At 39.3% G+C, this 21091-nt stretch overlaps 1 protein-coding gene across 1 annotated transcript in view; it reads left to right on the top strand.

Annotated features, from left to right (window-relative positions):
- Nucleotides 1-5807: 5807 nt before the first annotated feature.
- Nucleotides 5808-21091, top strand: part of aqr (aquarius intron-binding spliceosomal factor) — a gene marked incomplete at its 3' end in the record, with an annotated part of 90636 nt that continues 75352 nt past the window's right edge. Inside the window, exons 1-12 of the mRNA XM_056256158.1 lie at nucleotides 5808-6048; nucleotides 6139-6195; nucleotides 6390-6430; nucleotides 6999-7034; nucleotides 7119-7239; nucleotides 10672-10812; nucleotides 11386-11454; nucleotides 12966-13066; nucleotides 13146-13222; nucleotides 18347-18411; nucleotides 19294-19410; nucleotides 20443-20556. Coding sequence (XP_056112133.1) covers nucleotides 5956-6048; nucleotides 6139-6195; nucleotides 6390-6430; nucleotides 6999-7034; nucleotides 7119-7239; nucleotides 10672-10812; nucleotides 11386-11454; nucleotides 12966-13066; nucleotides 13146-13222; nucleotides 18347-18411; nucleotides 19294-19410; nucleotides 20443-20556 — 1032 coding nt within the window. The remainder of the gene's footprint in view (nucleotides 6049-6138; nucleotides 6196-6389; nucleotides 6431-6998; nucleotides 7035-7118; nucleotides 7240-10671; nucleotides 10813-11385; nucleotides 11455-12965; nucleotides 13067-13145; nucleotides 13223-18346; nucleotides 18412-19293; nucleotides 19411-20442; nucleotides 20557-21091) is intronic.

Raw genomic sequence — 21091 nt, 5'->3', positions numbered from 1 at the left:
GATTTCTTTTTTAAAACTGCTTGCCTTTTTTAAACTTGTTTTTATTTATTTTTTTGTCTCTCTTATAAACGTCCCTCTCCTTCACAGTGGCCAGAAGGATTTTGAGTCGTTCCTCTTCTGAACAGTTCAGGTCACTATTACCTAGTTTCCACCAAAAAAGAACTGGTTCGGAACTGGTGCTGGTTCAACTTGCGAACCTTCTCAGAACCTGTTTGTTTTTCCACTGACTAGAGAGCCCAGCGAACAACGTAGTTGCGTCACTGTGTACGTCTCCATACGTCTTAGCTTTCCCATTCCCAAAGTGTGGCCACAATAACCCCGCCCCCGACGTAAGCATGACGTGGTAAAAGAACGGTTCTAGTCCAGCAAAGTGTTGGTGTCGCTTTGGAACCCATTTTCCTGGCCGAGAACCGGTTCTTTGGCTGTCGAAACACAAAGAAATGGTTCGCGAGTAGGCACCGGGTCCAAACTGGCTCTCAAAATGCTTTGATGGAAAATGGGTATGAGTGATGCTGGTGAAGGAAAACGCTTTCTGACTAAAATACTCCAAAGTGGCTCAATAACATCAGATCTGGTGACTTTGCAGTCCATGAGAAATGTTCAACTTCACTTTCACTTTCATTTTCATCAAACCAATCTGCCACCAGTCTTGCTGTGTGTATTGGTGCATTATCATGCTGATACACAGCACCCCCTTCAGGGTACAATGTTTGAACCTGTAGGTGCACATGGACATGGTCCTCCAGAACGGATCAGTAATCTTTGACAGAGACGTGTCCATCAAGCACAGTAGAGAATGCCATGATATCGCAGCCCAAACCATCACTGATCCGCCCCATGCTGCCGTCCGAGTGTTCAAACTCTTTAGTTCTTCTCCACACCGTAACTCCCACAGATGCGGGAAAGACAGAGAAGGTGGACACATCAGAGAACAATACAGGTTTCACATCATCTACAGCTTGATTTGATTTGCACTGTTGTCACCAATGAAACTGGAGAGAGGCGCTCTTCATTTGTCTGTAGAGCTTCATCTCTCAGTACGCCGTTCACGTCATGCCTGACGAGCCTGATCTTCATCCCAAGCCCAGAGTCTCGTCCCGCCGAGACTGCCTGCCTGACGAGCCTGATCTTCACGTCATGCCTGACGAGCCTGATCTTCATCCCAAGCCGAGAGTCTCGTCCCGCCGAGACTGCCTGACCAGCCTGATCTTCACGTCACGCCTGACCAACCTGAACTTCACGTCACACCTCCTGTCTTAATCCCAAGCCCAGAGTCTCGTCCCGCCGAGACTGCCTGACGAGCCTGATCTTCACGTCACGCCTGACCAGCCTGATCTTCACGTCACGCCTGACCAGCCTGATCTTAATCCCAAGCCCAGAGTCTCGTCCCGCCGAGACTGCCTGACGAGCCTGATCTTCACGTCACGCCTGACCAGCCTGATCTTCATCCCAAGCCCAAAGTCTCGTCCCGCCACGACTGCCTGACCAGCCTGATCTTCATCCCAAGCCGAGAGTCTCGTCCTGCCGAGGCTGCCCGTTCAGCCTGATCTTCATCCTAAGCCCAGAGTCTCGTCCTGCCAAGACTGCCCGTCCAGAGTCTCGTCCCGCCGAGACCTCCCATCCTGAGTCTCATCCCTGGCTCGGGGAGGCATTGAAGGCCCATCAATGGCGTCCACTATCCAGCGGAACATTCTCCATTTCTTGACCGGAAGCCCTTTGGTGATTTACCACCGAAGCATACGTTTGCTTTGTGATAGGCTACAATTTATCTCCATAAATACAATTTTCTCTTGATAACTCGAGACAGTTTTCAAAAAATTTCATCCAGTCCTTCCAGTTGCATAGTTCGCCAGTGCTAGGCTAGCGCGAGTCAACGGTAACTGCTAGCCTGCAATTAAAAACAGTTTTACCCACTCCACAGTACACCAAAAGCAAATAAATTACAACCCCAGACTATCGATGTAAATGTCTGTTGAGAGAATAATGTTAGAAATCAAACTAACATTTCATCGCATTGCAATAGTTATACTTTGTTCCCTGTATTTATTAGCACAGTCTACATCAGCGGTGGAGGGATATTAAGTTACCTAGGCAACCGAGAGAGGTAGTGAGAGAGAGAGCTAGTGCAGGTAGCTCCGACTAGTGCGCTTCGGTTCTGTGTTTACTTTTCGGCGCAGTAAGTTCCTACTAACCGGAGCAAAGTAAAATGCCGCCGCTGCTGACAAACTAGTTCCTGTAAATGTATAGCGATCATTGAGATGCAAGAGTACTTTGATTTCTAACATAATTCTCTACTTCCTACATTGAAAGTACACAGGAGTTCGCTCAGCCTTTGTTTGTTGTGCTTGTTTTTCAAGACTTTGTCTCGACTAGGTAGAGGTGTAGTCAATGAGAGCTTGTACTCTGTGGAGCTCTCTCCTGCTCTTCTATGTCTCTCATGGTCCTTGGACGACACCTGCAAATATCTGTCAAAGATGACAAATGTTTGGGTGTCATAACAATTAAGCCGACATCCCATGCTGGCTGCGAGATCTGCCACTGTCCCAGACGATGGCCAAACCACGTGATAAATGAGCTGGGATGCATCCACAATGACAACATCTGGTGGCTGGGGATTGCAGACTGGAATTCCCAAACTGCTGGACAAGCACTGACTTATTGCCCTTTCCGAGGCATCCATTGTCATCAATGATAGACAAGGGGACTGGGCTAAGCTCATATTTAAAGAGAGAAGAGAGCTCCATTTTTCTCTGGCCTCCCACCACCAATTGTCGAGCAAATGCCCAACACTTAAGGTCACAGACAACCTTCCCCCTGACCTTCATTCCCGTTTTCTGGAACTTCATAGTAAAATGGTAAATGGACTCCATTTGCTTTCACAGACCCAATGGCCACCAAAGCGCTTTACATTTTGCCTCACATTCACCCACTCAGTCATTCATACACCGACGCGGTGTCAGCCATGCAAGGCGCCATCCAGCTCGTCGGGAGCAGCTGGGATTAGGTGTCTTGCTCATGGACACCTCGACACTTGGTCAGGTGGAACTGGGGATTGAACAACCAACCTTCCGGTTTGTAGACAACCTACAAGTCACTACCTTGTTAGAGATGGGTGCATGAAACGCCTCCGGAAGTGATGAAGAAAACTTTTCACACATAGCCTGGCCAATCTTCAGCGCATCTTGCACATTCACTTTTTCATCAGCCACCTGTCCATTTATGATGTGGTAGAAGAGTGGTTATCAAATATCAATATCAATATCAACTGTTTTTAACCCTTTCCTTATCAAACCACAAGAAGTCTTTTTTTTTTTAAAAAGAAGAATCCGAAACTTTAAAATAATGGTAACTAATTTTAGAACACCAGATTCACCCACAAAATGGATCTGACTAGAAATTTCACTATGTATTGTCATTATAACTGTGTCCACCTTTTATCTTAATGTGAAAACATAAGTAATGGCAACATTAAAATGGCAACATTAAATCCCTTGACTAACTTTTGTACGAATATTAAGGCGATATAAGAAAAAAATATTTGCAAGGTGACTTTAAAACTAGACTATGCTCCCTTACTTTACAACGTATTACAACTACAACAGATATAGCTGCAACAGCTTATTTGCTGAAAAACATGACCGGACCTCAAGAAATGTAAACAAATTTAGGTTATCAACATTCACATCAAAGAGCAAGAGCTCTCGTAATTCTGAAATGTGAGATTATTGTGTTTACCATGAAAATAACCTCAAATTTGGTCCGAAATTTATAAAAAATTTGTCTACATTTATCCAAATTTGTTATAGAATTACCATTTTGAAGTCTGAATGTGCCATTAAATCTGAAATCAGCATCCTCTAAAACCTCTAAAATAACTCACATATTGTAGAAATTGGCCATGCAATGCAAAATATGTGGTCAAAATGGAAAATTAAGCTAATTATTTTCTGCATAAAGAAATAAGTCTCCTAACAATTCTCTGGTTCCATTGCTGTAATATTGGTTCAATATTCTCATCATTGGTTGATCAAAAATCGCTTTAACTTAGACTAACATTTTTATGTGTTCTAAGCACCAAACGGACTAGAACCCTTTTTGTACATTTCACCAATTATTCTTTTTCTGCCCAAAAGTGTCCGTAAATCACAGAGAATCCCAAACTTGGCTGATAGTCCCAAACATGCACAGCTACTCAATGAAATACTTACTTTAACATTTACAAATCCCAATATTGAAAACGTATTTGTCAAGTTGCCAGTCATGATTAAATATTGCTGTCGATTTAAAAGGAAGAGACAATAGTAAAATATCTCTTTTAAGATAATAGTATAATATAATAATAAATATATAAATTAGCCTACTATTAATAAAATACCCGTTTGTGTTAAACTGCAAGCACATCAGTTGCCTAATCACAGATTATCATATAACTGACACCCGCCTGAAATTGTATTATTTTAATAGCTTATTTTAATATGCCTATTGCTATTGACACTCCCTGTGAAAAGAGCTGAGAACCGCTGTGTCTCAATGCCCAATACCATCCTAAACAGTATGTGAATAAGTGTGTCCCAAGTATGTTGAAAAGAGGCCTATAAGTCCCCGGATGGTTTACTTTTTTTAATTTTATTTTTTTTAACAAAGATCAAAGGGGATACGTGTAGGCTTTCACACAAAAAAATAGGATAAGAAACTCAAGGTAAAGCAAGGCAGTAAAGTACATACAGTAAGAGATAGTCTACTAAAAATAATAATAATAATTCACAAAACATTTAAGGCAATAGAAACTAAACATACAATAAATGAATAAAAATAAATAGAAATAAATAACATGGGGAAAAATAGATATAAAAAATGGTCATCTTCAGGAAATCAGGAGGTAACTTATAATGAAACCATAATTTCTTTGAGCAACAGAGCAGTTTTAGCGGCTTTCTTGTTTATAGCTGATAAACAAAGAGAGTCATAGAATAACTTTAAATCAAAATAAAAAAGCCTAAAATGGTCCGGATGGTCTACTATTCCCGGTGGATTTTCAAAGTATGGATGGATCCGTGCACACTATTGACCACAACCCATTGCGCTTTGGAGGAGGAACTACAAAGATGAGTAAAAAGTGTTAAAAAAACTACAAAACATGGCGGATATGCGCGACCGACGGTGAGAGGTTTAGATAAAGGTTTGAATGACTAATTAAAGTTTAACCTATTAAAAAAATATATTTATTTAATGTTATCCGTGTTATATTTCATCTGCAATAACAATGTGGACTTTTAAAAAGATCCGTTTTTGGCCATTAACTTTTAAATGCATAATTAGTAATGCATTGATATGAGGAGAGTCTCTCCGCATGAAAGACCTGCGACTGTAGATCAATGTACTTCTGCATTTCTCTCCAATACGGTAGGAACTGAAATTAAATTAAATGTGGAGGTTTTTAACTGTGACAAGATGACTGACAGGCCAGTTTACTGTGACAGGATGCGACAGAGAGCAACCGTTAAAAACGCAATTGAATGACGTGAGATTATGTTCCAAAGCTTGTCTACTTTTTGCAACACACTCAAAAGTATCTACTTTTTCTTTTACAAAAAGAGAAAATAGTTTTAGGGCGTAGTATAAGTAGGAGAATAGAGACGCAGCAAAAGGCTTTTATTTGGGAAGGAAACCCCTAAAGCGGAAGTTGTCATTAGCCGCGACTTTCATACTTTCACATGTTAGCATACGGCTAAAGCTAGTAACGTATTCATGACGTCTCTGTTATGAACAAAGTTTCATTGATTATCAGCATTAAGTTCACATTCCAGCGTGTATTTTATCTATTAGGTTTTCAGCAGCGAATACTGAAAAGTAAATGAACTTTTCAGCTATTACATTGATATACAGTAACGTTACGTTAGCTTGAAATAAGCAGTAAGACAGATGATTATTTGATTCGATTGATCATCATTATTAATGATCAGTGATCGAAACATGCAGAAGGACTCGAGACTGATAAAGACCTCCGCGCCTTCAGTGGCGCAGATTAACGCTGAATATGTCACTCAGGTGAGTTATGATTACTTTATGAAGTCAAACACAGTCGGTTTATTTGTGTACATCTTCTTAAATTTGCCGTTGTGTTTTTGTTCTCTCAAGCTTTCAAACAAATACTGGGCACCTCATGTCAAGAATAAATTACCATTTGAATCTCAGGTAAGATGACAAACTTTGTGCTTTAGTTCAACTCTTTAGCAGGAGTTTGCAGAATATAGTATATATATATTAGAATAATATATAAATAAAGAAACTAACAGATCCGTTTTTTTATCAGTGTCAGTGAATGATCACCTTGTATCTAAAGTCTGGCTTTAAAGAGGATGTGACTTATGAATATTTTCTATTTTCAGGTCATTGAAGACATTTATCAGAATGAGATTCTTAAATCAAAGTAAGAATATTCATGGGCAGTTCTTGGAATGTAAATTGCACTCATACAAAATTCACTAATGATATGCTATTATTATTATTGCTATTATTGTTGTTGTTATTATGCTAACCCATGGTTTCACAGACAAGGTTTAAACCTAGTCTCAAACTAAAATGCATGTTTGAGCTGTAACCATAAGCAACTTGCGCTGACAAATCTTAAAATATATCAGTGCCATTGTATTTTCTTAAGAATCGCACCAGTAATGTTTTTTTTTTTAAATGGACATTTATAAAAGCTAATTGAACTAAGGCCTAATCCTGTCTTAATGTTAGCCCTGTCTGTGAAACCAGGCCTGTGTCTATTAAAGGGACCTTGGCTGTTTTTGTAATATTTTTACAATTCTGAATTGCAGATCAAAACTCTTAAGAAAAATAGTCGGAATTGAGAGAGAATTTTTTTTATTACATTATGGAAACAAGCTTCCATTGTATTCAGTTATTTATGTTGTATATAAAATGCATGAGTGCTATAAATGAGCAGTTTGACCCCTTTGGTGTGTGTATTGACTTTGGTTTTCTCTTTTCAGATTTGCCGTCAGAAAGATTATGTTGCTGGAGTTCAGGTTGGTGTTTTCTGTCAGCAGTGTGTGTGTGTGTTCTAGCCGTGTGTTACACACAGTTGTCTGATGTGCTTGTCTGTTCTCCAGCCAGTATCTGGAGAGTTACCTGTGGTTGAACTACACACCTGAAGCCTCCACCAACAGCTACCTGATGTCCATCTGCTGCATCGTCAACGAGAAGTTTCGAGAAAACGTTCCAGCCTGGGAGGTTTGTCTTCAACCCTGACTTTAAACACACCGAAGAGTCAAATAAATGACACTTCTGTTGATGAACGACACTTAAAGCTGCAGTCCGTAACTTTTTTGGGTTGAAAATGATCCAAAATAAATTTGAGCAAGTACATAACCAGCCAGTGTTCAAAACTCTCTGCTTGCCGTCGCTCGATTCAAAGCGGTCAGCTTGTAATAATGTTTTTAACTCCAGTGGTACTGGTGGATTTCTGCGGGAGATTCGAGCATGTCTTTGCGTCATTACGTCACATCTGTACACACACATCTGTACACACACACACATCTGTACACATAAAGGAGGAGTCTCGGCTAGTCGGCTATATTGCGAGTGAGGATGTTGGAGGTGGAGATTTATAGCCTTTTCTCACTGCACTTGATATAATTAAACTTTTTAATTTGATGGCGGATCCAGAAAGGTTCAAACGACAATCACCAGTGACAACTAGAGATTCACCCGCTGTAAAATGCAAAAGACTTCGGACTGAGAGTTTGGAAAGAGAGACTGCAACCGGCCCATGCGAAGACGAGGATAAATATCTGAAGGGCAGGGCTCGAAATTGCGACCATTTTGGTCGCATATGCTCCTGAAATTTAATCTGTGCGACCTAAAAATATATTTGGGAGCATCTGTGCGAGTGCAAATAATGGTTGTGGTGCGACCTGTTTTTATTTCTCTACAAAACGTTCGCAAATTACTGCTCAGTGTGTACCTTATGTGCACTGATACGCGGTGGCCGGACCATCATTCTATCCAACGATTACATCCAATCAAACTTCATCCTTACGTTCCTAACTTTAAAGCAGATTTTAGATAGGTTAATATTAGCTGTCAATCACTCCCATTCACTTACGCTGCGCTCCGTTGTCACATGACAGGGAGCTGACTACCGCGCGACTAAAAGGCTGAATAAGAGAAGATGAAACGAGGTTTTTCCTGCATTGAATTTTTTTGGCGACCGCCAAAGCCTTATTTGATCGGTGAGTAATAGATGACTGACGGCTGCGCTTGTGACAGGGCTCATGAGAGAGAGAGAGAGAGAGAGAGAGAGAGAGAGAGAGAGAGAGAGAGAGAGAGAGAGAGAGAGAGAGAGAGAGAGAGAGAGAGAGAGAGAGAGAGAGAGAGAGAGAGAGAGAGAGAGAGAGAGAGAGAGAGAGAGAGAGAGAGAGAGAGAGAGAGAGAGAGAGAGAGAGAGAGAGAGAGTCGCGTCGCGCGCACTCTCACAGTCTTCAAACAGTCTTGCTCTCCCTCCCTCACGCATATTAATCGAAATCGAGAATTGACACGATGGTAAAAGGTAAGAAGACCGAAGTTTCACGTGAAGCATTCGGAGATTTTTCTCCTGAATTACCCTCAGGGTGTGAATTCTGCAACAAAAAAAAGCGTTCCGCACATTCAGCTGACATAAACCTCAATTTCAATAAACAAAACAAACTATCCAGTGATGAAATGTTTTCTGTGTTGACACAAATCTTGTGCGATGTCCTAAACTGCTGGGATAATCACACATCGCGTGCCGTAGCCTACACGTCCGCTAATGACACGTGCGATTCGCGAACTAATGACTCATTTGAACTGATTCCATTTAATGAATGGTTAAAACAACTGATCTGTCCAACACTGAACTCACGAGACGTCTGGCATCGGTGTATAACAAATCGGTAACACTTTACAATAAAGTTAAATTTATTAAACTCTAGTTAACTACATTAGTTAACATTAACTATTAATAAACTGCATTTCTACAGCATTTATTAATCTTTGTTAATGCTAATTTAATCATTAATAGTAGCCTTATTGAAATCAAAATATGTATTTGTTAACATAGTTAGCCTAATGCACTGTGAAGTAACATGAACAAACAATGAACAGCTGTATTTTTTATTAACTAAGATTAACAAAGATTCATAAATACAGTAACAAATGTATTGCTCATGGTTCATGTTAGTTAGCCTAATGCATTAACTAATGTTAACCAATCAAACCACATTTACTCAGAACACCTCTTAAAATGAGAATGTAAGTGTGCTTACCACATTTACTTTTAGTAAGAGTGGTTAGGAAGATTTAACCTTAATAAACTACAGTATTCAGGTTATTTATATGACAATGTGAAGAAAACTTACCAAAAAACCCCAAAACTTTTAGTTTAGACTGGAGTGAGGTGAAACCAGAAACAAAAAGTGCAAATCAAGTTGTTGTTAGCTAGCTGCTAATTGTATTCAATTGTATATGGTAGAAAATTAGTTAAAATAAACTTTTTAATGCTACTTTATTATTGTAGTTTTTGATATTGATATGATGAAATACCAAAATGATGATTAGGTTTAGCAAAGAAGGATTTTATCTTACAAAGCTATGAAATAGGCCTACAGTGGTAAAATTACAGCTTTAATAAAAAATAAAATAAAAAAAACAGGGCAAGAAAGGATGACAGTGTCCATCGGACACCACCAAAAACCAATAAATTTTAAGCGCAAGAGCTTGGTTAAACAAGGAGAGAGTGCCAAGCACAAAAAAATGCAGGGACAAGTGTGTGGAAAACAAATCAGGTTCGATTATTAAGGCTTTTAATCATCAGAATGCTGCCGGTCGTTCCGCTCTTCTGGCAGAGCTAAACGTCAAATTTGGTGGGTGCTCCTACATTTTTGCTGGTGCTCCTAACTTTTTGAAGTTGGGAGCACCAGTGCTACCAGGTAAAAAAGTTAATTTCGAGCCCTGGAAGGGCATTAAATGTCATGCAATGCTGACGTTGAACATTAACAATTTGAGAACAAAGTATAATTTGGACGGTTTGACGTGATATGATAATCAAAATAAATACCCAGCCTTAAACACTACTAAAAATAATTGTAAATTTAACAGTAAAAGACTGTAAAACCTGCTCATTTGCTAACTGTAAGTTCATCATGGTGAAAAACTGTAACGGATGAAATGAGACATTTGCAGTTTGTGTAAGTGAAAAACAGACAAAGGATCTTATTTAACTGTAAATTCTCATGTTATTTTTCATTGAAATAACTATTATCAGTTATGTACATTAGCGTTTTATGTTGTTAAATGAATGGCCTTATGTATGACATTAGTATTTACTTCAGCTTGTGGAGAAGCTGCTTTTGATGCTCTTTTGATTCATCACAAGTCTCTTTACCTCCTTCGTTTAAGGTGGTCAGTCAGTGTATTATAAAGATTTTAGTAATGTGGTATATTAAAATTTCTCATAATGAAATATGCAGTTTTACGGTGAATTTAAGGTCAGTCTGTAAAACTTGCTGAATTTTTTTGTATTGTGAAGATCTGGCAACCACAGCTGCTGATTTTTTTTTGCTGTAAATTTCCAGGATTATTGTTTACAGATCTGATTAGATATGATGGAAGTGTGACACCTGTGTTGTTTCTCTCTCTGGGCAGGTTTTTAAGCGCGCGCCCACACACTTCCCTCACTTCTTCAGGTGTGTGATGGAGTCGTGTCTGTCGGGCGAGCAGCTCGGCCTGTCGCTGAAGGAACAGACGGTGCTCCTCCTCTTCCTCGATCACTGCTTCAACAGTCTGGTTCGTTCACATGCTTCTCATTTACTAAATCACTAGCACAAAGGATTTACTACATTACTCCTCACTTGGTGGCACTGTTGCTTTGCTAAACAGCGCATGTTATAGGGGTTTTAACCGCTCTCTAAGCTCAGGGGTTCATGTGAATAACGACAGCTTCAGTTCAAGGCTGTTTTCATCTATTTTTGGCTTGCTGCTAATTTAAGGCATGGTGTCCCGTCCCTTCAGATGGCCCATTTGCATTGTTGATGTGATTTCATTGTCTAGTGTTCGTAATATGCTAATAATGTAAGACTGTAGGCTTGGGTGGCAATACACATGTCTATCATCATGAGCCTGTAAAGAGCCTGAATAAATGCACATCTATAATGTTTGTGATGATGTGCAGATGCTGTGAGAGGTGTCAGCGCAGAAAATTGCACCTATAATAAAAGTTTCACACACACTATTTTCAGTCTGTTAACTGATGTGTGTGAAGTAGCACGGATTTTAGCTGATGTGATAAGAGGTTTGGCTCCATCCCTGTAAAACAGAACTTTTATTGATTATTGACTGTTTATTTGTGACGTTCTTCAGGAAGTGGACTTGATCCGTGAGCAGGTGCAGAAGCTGGTCTCTCTGCCCATGTGGATGTGTCTGCTGCCGGTGAATATTACTGCATCACACACACATTTCATGCTCCATATGATCTCTACCCGGGATGCGCCCGGAGCCTTAAGGTACGAGTCTGAAATAATTTTTTGCCATCATTCGGTGGCTCTGAATTGTCAAAACACCTCTCAACAAACTTGCTACGGATGCGAAAAACACAAAGTCTAACCCGATCCGATTTTTTTTTTATGACGGGCGAAAGTTTCGGATGCAGTGTGTAAACGTGATTCACACAACGTGAGTCGTATTTATTTTTTAACGTGCAACGATTTCGGACGAGAATTTCGGATTCAGTGTGCGAGGACTTTAAGTCCGAATACGGAAAGGCACAGAAAAAGAATAACGCTGAAGGGACATGGTTAGGTTATTACAGTACATCAGATTTCACTGATCATGTGAAGATGATAGTAAGGAGAGATGATTGACAGTAGGGCTGTTGGAACGAATTCCGAAAGTTGAATATAATTCGAATATTAAAAAAAATCAATACTATTCAAATGCTGAAGTTACTATTCGAATATTGCTTTTTTATGTATATTTTAAATTTTTTTTATGCAGTCTTGCCTTTCTCGCCGCCTTGGCTTACACACATGTGAAAATGAAATGCTTTTGTTTCGTCTGATGAACCATAAAGTGTTTGAATCGTAACACAATTGTGCATGTTATCCACGCTGTATCATCATAACATGGAATGGAATTCGAATAGTATTATAGAGGAAGATTGACAGCCCTAATTGACAGGAGGATTTGGTCCGCAACAGATCCTGAGCATCATTGACAAAAGTCTTATCTTGTCAAATGTGTGGTCAGCACCGCCGCTCCCTATACACAGAGAAGCCGTGATCGTGAAGTGGAACGTGAAAGTGAAAAGCACACATTCAAAAGCAATTTCAATACCCCGTATATTGATAGCTTCTCCCTGCTTCCCGAAAATTAGGTACAGTGTCATTGCGAGAGAACTCAAAAGGATTGAAATACGTTTTCCCATCACCGCGTCCCTCTGTAGAATTAGGCATTTCCTCTCCGAACATCGTATCCGGCTTCAGGCACATCCCTAATCTCTACATCATGTATTTTCCATTCACATTTTACTGGACTCTGTTTAATTCAATTGTAATAATCAAAAAAGGATGTCTAATTAATTTAATTTATAAAACATTGGTAATGCTTCCTTTTACAGTCCTGTTACCCATGTACTTACTATGTACTTATTATAGTAATTATAATTACTGGGTAATAACTAGGTACTAACCCTGAACCCATGTACTTACCTTATATTAGCCAGTACTTTCTAGGTAAGTACACTGTAAATACTAAAAGGAAACGTTACCAAAACATTTAATGCCTTATTAAAATATTAACAATAATAGTGATCTATGATAAAAGTTTGACTTTTTTAATAAATCTCCATGTCGCACATACTGTCATGCATTGACAAGACTCCAGTCTGTTTTGTCCAGTATTTCCGATGTTGGAAACTGACCCCAGGTTTTGTAATTATTTAGATGAGACTGCAGCAGGAGTTGAAGAAGGTCCCAAAACTGCAGAAGTTCTGGAACCTCATTAAGAAGAACTATGAGAAGATGGACCCTCAGGATTCGGAGCAGTAAGACCCCCTCACACCCCACAACCCTGAAACACGTCAGAACAATGTCCCGTGTGTCTCATGAAGTGTGTTTCCACAGAGCGAAGAAGGAGCGCACCTTCCTCGCTGCTCTCATAAAGAAGTTCCTGGTGGTTCTCATGTCCATCCCTGCGTCAGGTAAAGCTTCTCATTCAGATGAACGCCTTTATACTAGGGATGCTCATTTCGGTCAATTTTCCCGACCGACAACCGCCACTCGTTATCCGAGTATTAACCGTTAACTGATAAGATTATAATAGCCTATTGAATTAAATAAAAATATAATTGACGAGTGTCTGTGACCCGTTAAAAATACAAACATTTTTTTTTCACGGGTTTATTTTAAAGTGCAAACCCGGATTAACATCAAATTGACAGTGACAACAGAGAAAAACAATAAAATAATATAAATAAAAAACATTAAATAGGCCTACACTAAATATTTTTTTAACTTAAATAATTAAGAAATTAAAGGTGCATAGCGCAGGTTTCTGAGTTTTTGCAGAACTATGCCCCCTCTGGCGACAAGCGAAACTGCAACCAGAGATGTGCACGCTCATGGACCACACACACAGCATCAGCCGCACAAATCTTTTGTTGACAGTCATAATGTCTTCAGAGGTAATAAAGTTATAAATCTGCAAGTCATTTTAAATATATGAAAGGAAAGGCATTTGAGTAAATTACACACTTATGTGTGAGGGGAAAACGGGGGTAGTAGAAAAGTTCGGTTTTTGTTTCCATCTATCTCCATGTATGTTGAACTGTTTTATGTGTTTACTGTATCCACTTATGAGTGTATTATTATGGAAACACGTTCATGAACAATATAAGTTATTACTTTGTAAAAGCTCAAGATAATAATCATACCATACACAGTTGGTCAACAAAGTACACTCAAATGTCTCACGGTAATAAACAATCAAATGGCACTATGACGTTACTGTAAAAGCCAAACAGGCTAATCCGCCGAATTCACATTCCCGGGAACAATTTACTATTTTTTACGAAAAAGAAAATATAGCCAATGCAACGGCGTTCTTCCTTGTTGGTCAAGGACATGAGCACCTTATCATGTTAGCAAAGTACACAAGGCTACCGGTAGGTCATACACAAAAACATAGGTAACTTTAGCATCTTTTATGGGATATGTTTTATGTTGTACTATTCTTCCGAAGACAATTCCTAGTTTATGAACCTGTTCACTGACAATGGTAGTAAAACCAAATCTGATTGTACATTTATCTAGCTTACGCTAAAGCATTACACATTTTACGCATCGTCATTTGTTGTCATAGATTTGCCGTATCAGACATTAGAGACTGGGCTATATCTTACCGTTTTATCAAGAAAAAAGCCAACTGAGGATCCCGTTTGAGACCAAGAGCAGACCGGAGATCTCTCCATTTGTTAAATGCCTTCCAGAGGTTGACTCTCGTCTCACTCCGACGCCTGTCTGACTCCAATTTGGACCTTTTGGTGGCACTAGACAAAATTTTTCTTTTCTTTACTTTACGTGGAGTTTGCGTTGGGGTTTGGAATGGACTACAAGCCGGTCTCTTTGAATCCATCTTCTACCTTTGATGCACGAGTTGTCTTCGCTGATGCGGAGAATAGCGGCGCCGGCGAATACACATACCTGCTAGACATAGCCTGGTGAACGCGCATGACGTCACGCCCAGTCTCAAATTCGAGCCCGAATCCCTCTTATATATTTTACTGTACAGGATTATAGAGGCAATCTCAGTGCGCAGAGAAGGGCTCATTCAGCCCATCAGGCAGTTCTTTAAGCATGTATAGGATAGAAAAACAGGTATTTTTAACATGAAAAGTTGCGCAATGCACCTTTAAGATGACAAAAAGAAATCACTGAATCCTTTTGAAGCTTTGAAAAAAAACGGCAATTATTTTTCCTGCAGACTAAGTTTTTCCGTCAAATCAAAATAGCAGGCCTACCTCAATCCACAGTTTGTCTAGTTTTTATTTTAAAACAGTAACATGTCTACATGATGTGGGGTTAGTCTGGAGCGCAGCCTGTTGAGTTCGACCCGCGGGGGAAACGCATGATCCGATGGCACAGATGTCCCGGGAACACAGAGAGAACGTCTCGCTAGAGAGGCCAGCTTCGGGAAGCGACTCTCATTTGCTTGTGGATGTTTGCTTCGCAAGTGATATTTTTATTGTACTTGTACTACTGCTGTATTTTAATACCGCGTAGCATATTTCGCAAGTAACTTCGTCGCCCTTTCTGTCGAAATGGTCCCACACAGTAGGCTACTTCACGCTCGCTCGCTTCATTTTGCTTGCTCAGCGAAATATGTCTGTAGGCACGTGTGGTTGTGCGTGTCGACGCGCCTCGTGAGTTAACAAATATAGGCTATATGCTATAGTATTTTTTTTTTAATAGTATTTTTTTTAACAATGCAGCAAAAAAAAAAATTAACTGTTAAACCGTTTAACTGATAGTATTAATCGGTCAAAATTTTTACTTTCGGTTAACGGTTAAACGGTCAATATGAGCATCCCTACTTAATACATGCACCCAGAGGTTTAAAGTCCAGGGGTCAGAAAGTAAAAGTCCTGCCATATGTTTATTCCACCCATGAACTCCGCTGATTTCACTAATTAGTTCTCTCTCCTGGCTGAAAAACTGCTAATTAGCAGATCACACTCATGTTGGGTTGGTTTGGGCTCGGTAAGATAAAAAATGTTTTGAAGTGTCTTTTGCTCACCAAGGCTGCATTTATGTGATAAAAAAAACACATTGAAAACACTAATATTGTGAAATATTGTTACAATTTACAAACTGTTTTCTATTTTCATACTGTAAAGCCTGACAAAATAATACTCAAATAATTGAACAGTTTATCAAACCTTTAAAGGGGGGGTACAATGGCGTTTCATGTATTCAGAGTTGTTTACAGTGTTAAAGAGATGGATTCTCATGCTAAGAATGGCCAAAGTTTAAAAAAAATATTTTGGACGAATAAGGAGAATTTCTGTGCCGAAAATCTTACTTCCGGGTTGGTACAAGTTTCGGCTGTTTTTTTTCCATCGTGGATCTAAGGACGTAGACGAGAGTGGAACTCCTTATATGAGCATTTCTCTCTGAAAAGCGCGCCCGCGCACACGTCGACCAGAGCAGAGTTAGACCGCGCACATCAACGCGCTTCAGGAAATCATCGGCAGCGCTGCATAGGATTTGTTCAAGAATGTCTTTAAATACATTCGTTTAGCTGGCCACTGTAGGTGTCTGTTTGTTTATTGTAAAACCAAATCATGTCCTCATAAACCACGAGTAAACACACACAAATGTTGTAAGATATATTTAATTTCAGCCTCGGGATCTGATTCGGGATCAAAAATGTATGGCTGAATCTGATTGTTAGCCATGGTTTGTTTTGGGATGTCACAGCTTCCAGACGCTCTCAACACAAAAGCTTCGCGCGCTCGTGATTATTTAGCTCCGCCCACACGGCACGCCTCCAACCGCTCGGCTTTTTCCGGAAAGACTCGGTACAGCCTATCTTTCTTTTATAAATATAATGAAACTAAAGACTTTTCGGAGATATGAAGGATGCAATACTACTCTATGTTTTACTTTAACGTTAACTATGTACGAGGGCGCACTGCGAGCTGACATCGCATTTGTCTCTCATGCTTGCTTTCACTGCGTGATGTGTCAGTGCAGTTATAGGTATGTTCCCTAATAGACGTATAAAGTTTTTGTATTTTATATATCATATGTTGTTATCATACAATATTACATCAACAAGAGGGCTGTTTTCCCGTGCACAATAGCAAATATGATATTTATTTTATATAACAGTTAAATTAACATTGTTACATTTTATAAACAATATTGTTTGTTTTCCCTTTATTTCGCTGACGAGAATTTCAAAATGAAACCGTAGCAGAGTCTCAATGCAAAAGACAGCGATGATTTCTTGACTGAAATCCGCGTTTTGAACGAATCATTTTAACGATTCAATGAACAATCACTTGCAGTTCCTGAATGAATCAGCCGTTTGAACAAATCGGTTGAATGAATGACTCCCTGAGACAGTGACTTGCCGCCACCTACTGGCGGGTTTAGTTTCACATTTAAAGTACCCTGTAATTAAAATGTTACAATTAGAAATCAGTTCATATTTAAATATTGAATTAAGAATTGAAAGAATTGAATATATCATAGCTTTATTTATGCAATTGTAAATGGAGTATAAATATATTAATGCCAGTTCTGATGCTGCTTCTGTGTCTCCTCTGCACTGCAAAGATGGATTTTGATTTAATGATTTAATATAACTGGTAACAGTGGTATTGTGTTATTATTCTAATATAATTTAATTTGAATGTTAGAATTTGACATAAAAGGTGATGCATACCTCTAAGTAAAAAAAAAAAAAATGTCCATATATGGGTGAAAATGCCCCTGGAACTCAATTTAAGGTTGCAAATATTGCCCTTTAATAAAAAAAAAGTTAATTCCTTTCACTGCTGTGAACTGACCACTGCATAGAATATGAAAAATATGAATATTTTCGTGAGTCAGCTGTCAACAACAGGCCTAAACCAGCCATGGTACCAGTACACAAACACAATCAGTAAAATATCATCTAATTATCATCAACAAAACTTTGAAAATATTGAGACATTTTTTTTTCAATATTGCGCACCCCTAATGTAAGGTATTAATTTTGATTTCTTCAGGTCTTAAAAAGGTCTTAAAAAGCCTTAAATTTGACTTTAAAAAGTGTGCAGATACCCTGTTTTTATAAAAAATTATGTATGGATAATCAAGTAAACCTAAAACGCTTCAGGCCAGTAAGTGTTCATGAACCACGATCTGAAGGTAGACGTTTTTACAATTATATTAAAAGGCCTTTTAATTGCTAAGTACTTGTCACTGACACCGAAAAACCCATTTTGCAGGATGTTTATAGTGCTAGACATTAAGATGGGGCTGATTTCTGTTACCCATAAGGCCTCAGTGTTCCTGCCGCCCTTCAGGCTGTGTCTTTATTTCTGCTTTGAGTATCTCTCTGTGTCTTCACCATCGTGTGCCGTGACCCAGCTTCGCTCCTCTCGGCGGTCCCTCCTCCCATCATCCACCTGTTCGGGTCACACCAGAGGCCAGCGCGCCCTGTTTATGAGACGATCGTAACACGGTCACTCTCTCTTTCTCTTCACGGTCGGTCTGTGTGAAATGAGGTGTGTCGTCAGTGGTGTAATGTGTGTTTTATGGTTGTGTTGCTCTAGGCTCCGTCTCCATGGAGAAGGTTCACTACTGTGAGAGATTCATTGAGTTCATGATTGACCTGGAGGTACGTTTTCATGCCAGCATTTGTTCTGCTGCTTATTTCCGTTTCTTAAAAGATATTAAAGTTGGCATGAAATGAAAATTCACTGTTCATCATTTTCTAAAGGCACGTATTTACTTGTGGATACGTTTAATTTTTAAAAATTTTTTGACCTTGTAAGAATTTTTTGCAAGTTTTCTTTGTGAAAAGTGAAAGACAACATTTGGAACATGGATGGACAGATACAGATGGATGGATATGGTTAGATAGATAGATAGATAGATAGATAGATAGATAGATAGATAGATAGATACAGATAGATAGATACAGATAGATACAGATAGATAGATACAGATAGATAGATACAGATAGATACAGATAGATACAGATAGATAGATAGATAGATAGATAGATAGATAGATAGATAGATAGATAGATAGATACAGATAGATAGATAGATAGATAGATAGATACAGATAGATGGATAGATACAGATAGATAGATACAGATAGATGGATAGATAGATACAGATAGATAGATAGATAGATAGATACAGATAGATACAGATAGATACAGATAGATAGATAGATAGATAGATAGATAGATAGATAGATAGATAGATAGATAGATAGATAGATAGATAGATAGATACAGATAGATGGATAGATACAGATAGATAGATACAGATAGATGGATAGATACAGACAGACAGACAGACAGATAGATGGATGGATGGATGGATGGATGGATGGATGGACTACATTTTTTCTTTTCATTAAACCGTTACACACAGATGCTTCACAATACGAAAGAATAGATCTGTCACTCTTTCCGTTGATCAGGACTGAACTGTGACTTCAGATGTGTGTGTGTGTGTGTGTGTGTTTACCCGTGTCCCTCTGTCAGGCTCTCCTCCCGACCCGGCGCTGGTTCAACACACTCCTGGACGACGCTCATCTGGTGGTGAACTGCCAGCTGTCCCACCTCACGGAGCGGGAGCAGGAGGGACACCTCTTCTGCCAGGTACAGCAGCCAGCAGAGCGAGACACGATCCATCCACACACACACACACACACACAACACCACACTCATCATACGGCCCTGCGCAACCATCAGAGCAAGACACGATCCATCCACACACACACACACACACACACACACACACACACACACACACACACACACACAACACTCGTCATACGGCCCTGCGCAACCATCAGAGCGCAAACACTGGGAGTTCAGTCGCTTCAACAAAACATTCAACAAGCATCTTCACACACTTGAGAAACGCTTATCTTTAAAGGCTCCTGCCGTCGTGCATCAAAATATACGTCGCTTAATTTTGAAGATTCTGATACTAAGACAGCCATAAGTATTAGTATTGTAATTTTACATTTGTAATGTATCATAAATATATTACTTTTCTTATTTTTTTTACAGTGAAATATTACAATAGGATTATTTGTCTTATTTATTATTACTTTATAGTCATATTGATATATAATCAATAACCCCTACAAACAAGCACAGCAAACCCGAAGTATCAATGTATGTAATAATAAAAATAATGTAATAATTTGCAGTTAGGGATGCAGTGATATTGAAATCGTAGCCAATATGGATTACCAATAATAATATAGTGGAAAAATTGTTACTTTATAAAAAAACAACTGCAGAAATGTTTTTTTTCTGTCCCACAATCATTTAACAAATGAGCCAACAATGAAACGTAAGAATAAAAAAATTATATATGCCGATGTGCAACAAATATTAATATAACAAAGAATAAAGACACAAAATGCCTGTGCTGTAGACTAAACCGAATCTTACGGACTCGAGAGTAAACGTTTCACTTACTTCAGTTTGTTTAAATATAGGTATGCTGACTAGAAATGATGATAATTTGGCTGTAATTGATCAGCTTACACTGATCAGGCTGGTTTGATAACATTAAAAGTCATAGTTGTCCCCTGATATTGATATGACTGTTCAAACAACGTTTATGAGGCTTATTGTACTTGACTATTGTAATGATTGTTGTGTTGTTGTGTGAAGCTGCTGGACATGTTGAAGTTCTACGCTGGCTTCGAGATCAGTGATCAGACTGGAAACGCTCTCACACAGAAAGAGATGACCACACTGCACTACGACAGGATCACCTCTCTACAGGTACACCTCAGCTTACTCATGGAAAACCTTAGCCTGACGTCGTCATACTCAGACTCTCGTCAGCATGTGAGTCTGATTCTGCTCCATTGGGCTGTGATTATGGGGCGTTTCAACCCAACCAGGAAAGAAAATGCCTCTGCACTCAATTGGATCGACAAATGCCTTGATCGCGGTTCTCTGTTCCTCTTTTAAAGGTGCATTATGCAGGAATTCCGTTTTTGTCAAACAGCGACCCCTAGAGTCGCTGTGGAGCACTTGTACTGTCGTGAATAGCACTCACGCAGAGATGGCTCGCACTCACGGCCGGATCCCCTCCCCCTGTACACCGGTACCTGTTCAGTAGGATGGACGCTGTAATGAGTTGAAATAAGGTGTGGCCCCTTTAAGAGCTGCGCGCACCCAACACCACATGTATACGGCGCCGGGATATTTCTGTTTGATGCTTATTTTATCAGATCTTTTTTGCCGTAAAGCAATTGGTTACATCGCGAGACCTGATATCACGCGACACTTCCTGATGCTGCGGGCCGCCGGC

Source organism: Rhinichthys klamathensis, unplaced genomic scaffold (genome assembly GCF_029890125.1).
Source record: "Rhinichthys klamathensis goyatoka isolate OS25496 unplaced genomic scaffold, OSU_Roscu_1.1 h1tg000123l_1, whole genome shotgun sequence".
NCBI classification, from domain to species: Eukaryota; Metazoa; Chordata; class Actinopteri; order Cypriniformes; family Leuciscidae; genus Rhinichthys; species Rhinichthys klamathensis.
The sequence above is the reverse complement of the archived record's forward strand: the minus strand, read 5'-3'. Positions and strand labels throughout refer to the sequence as shown.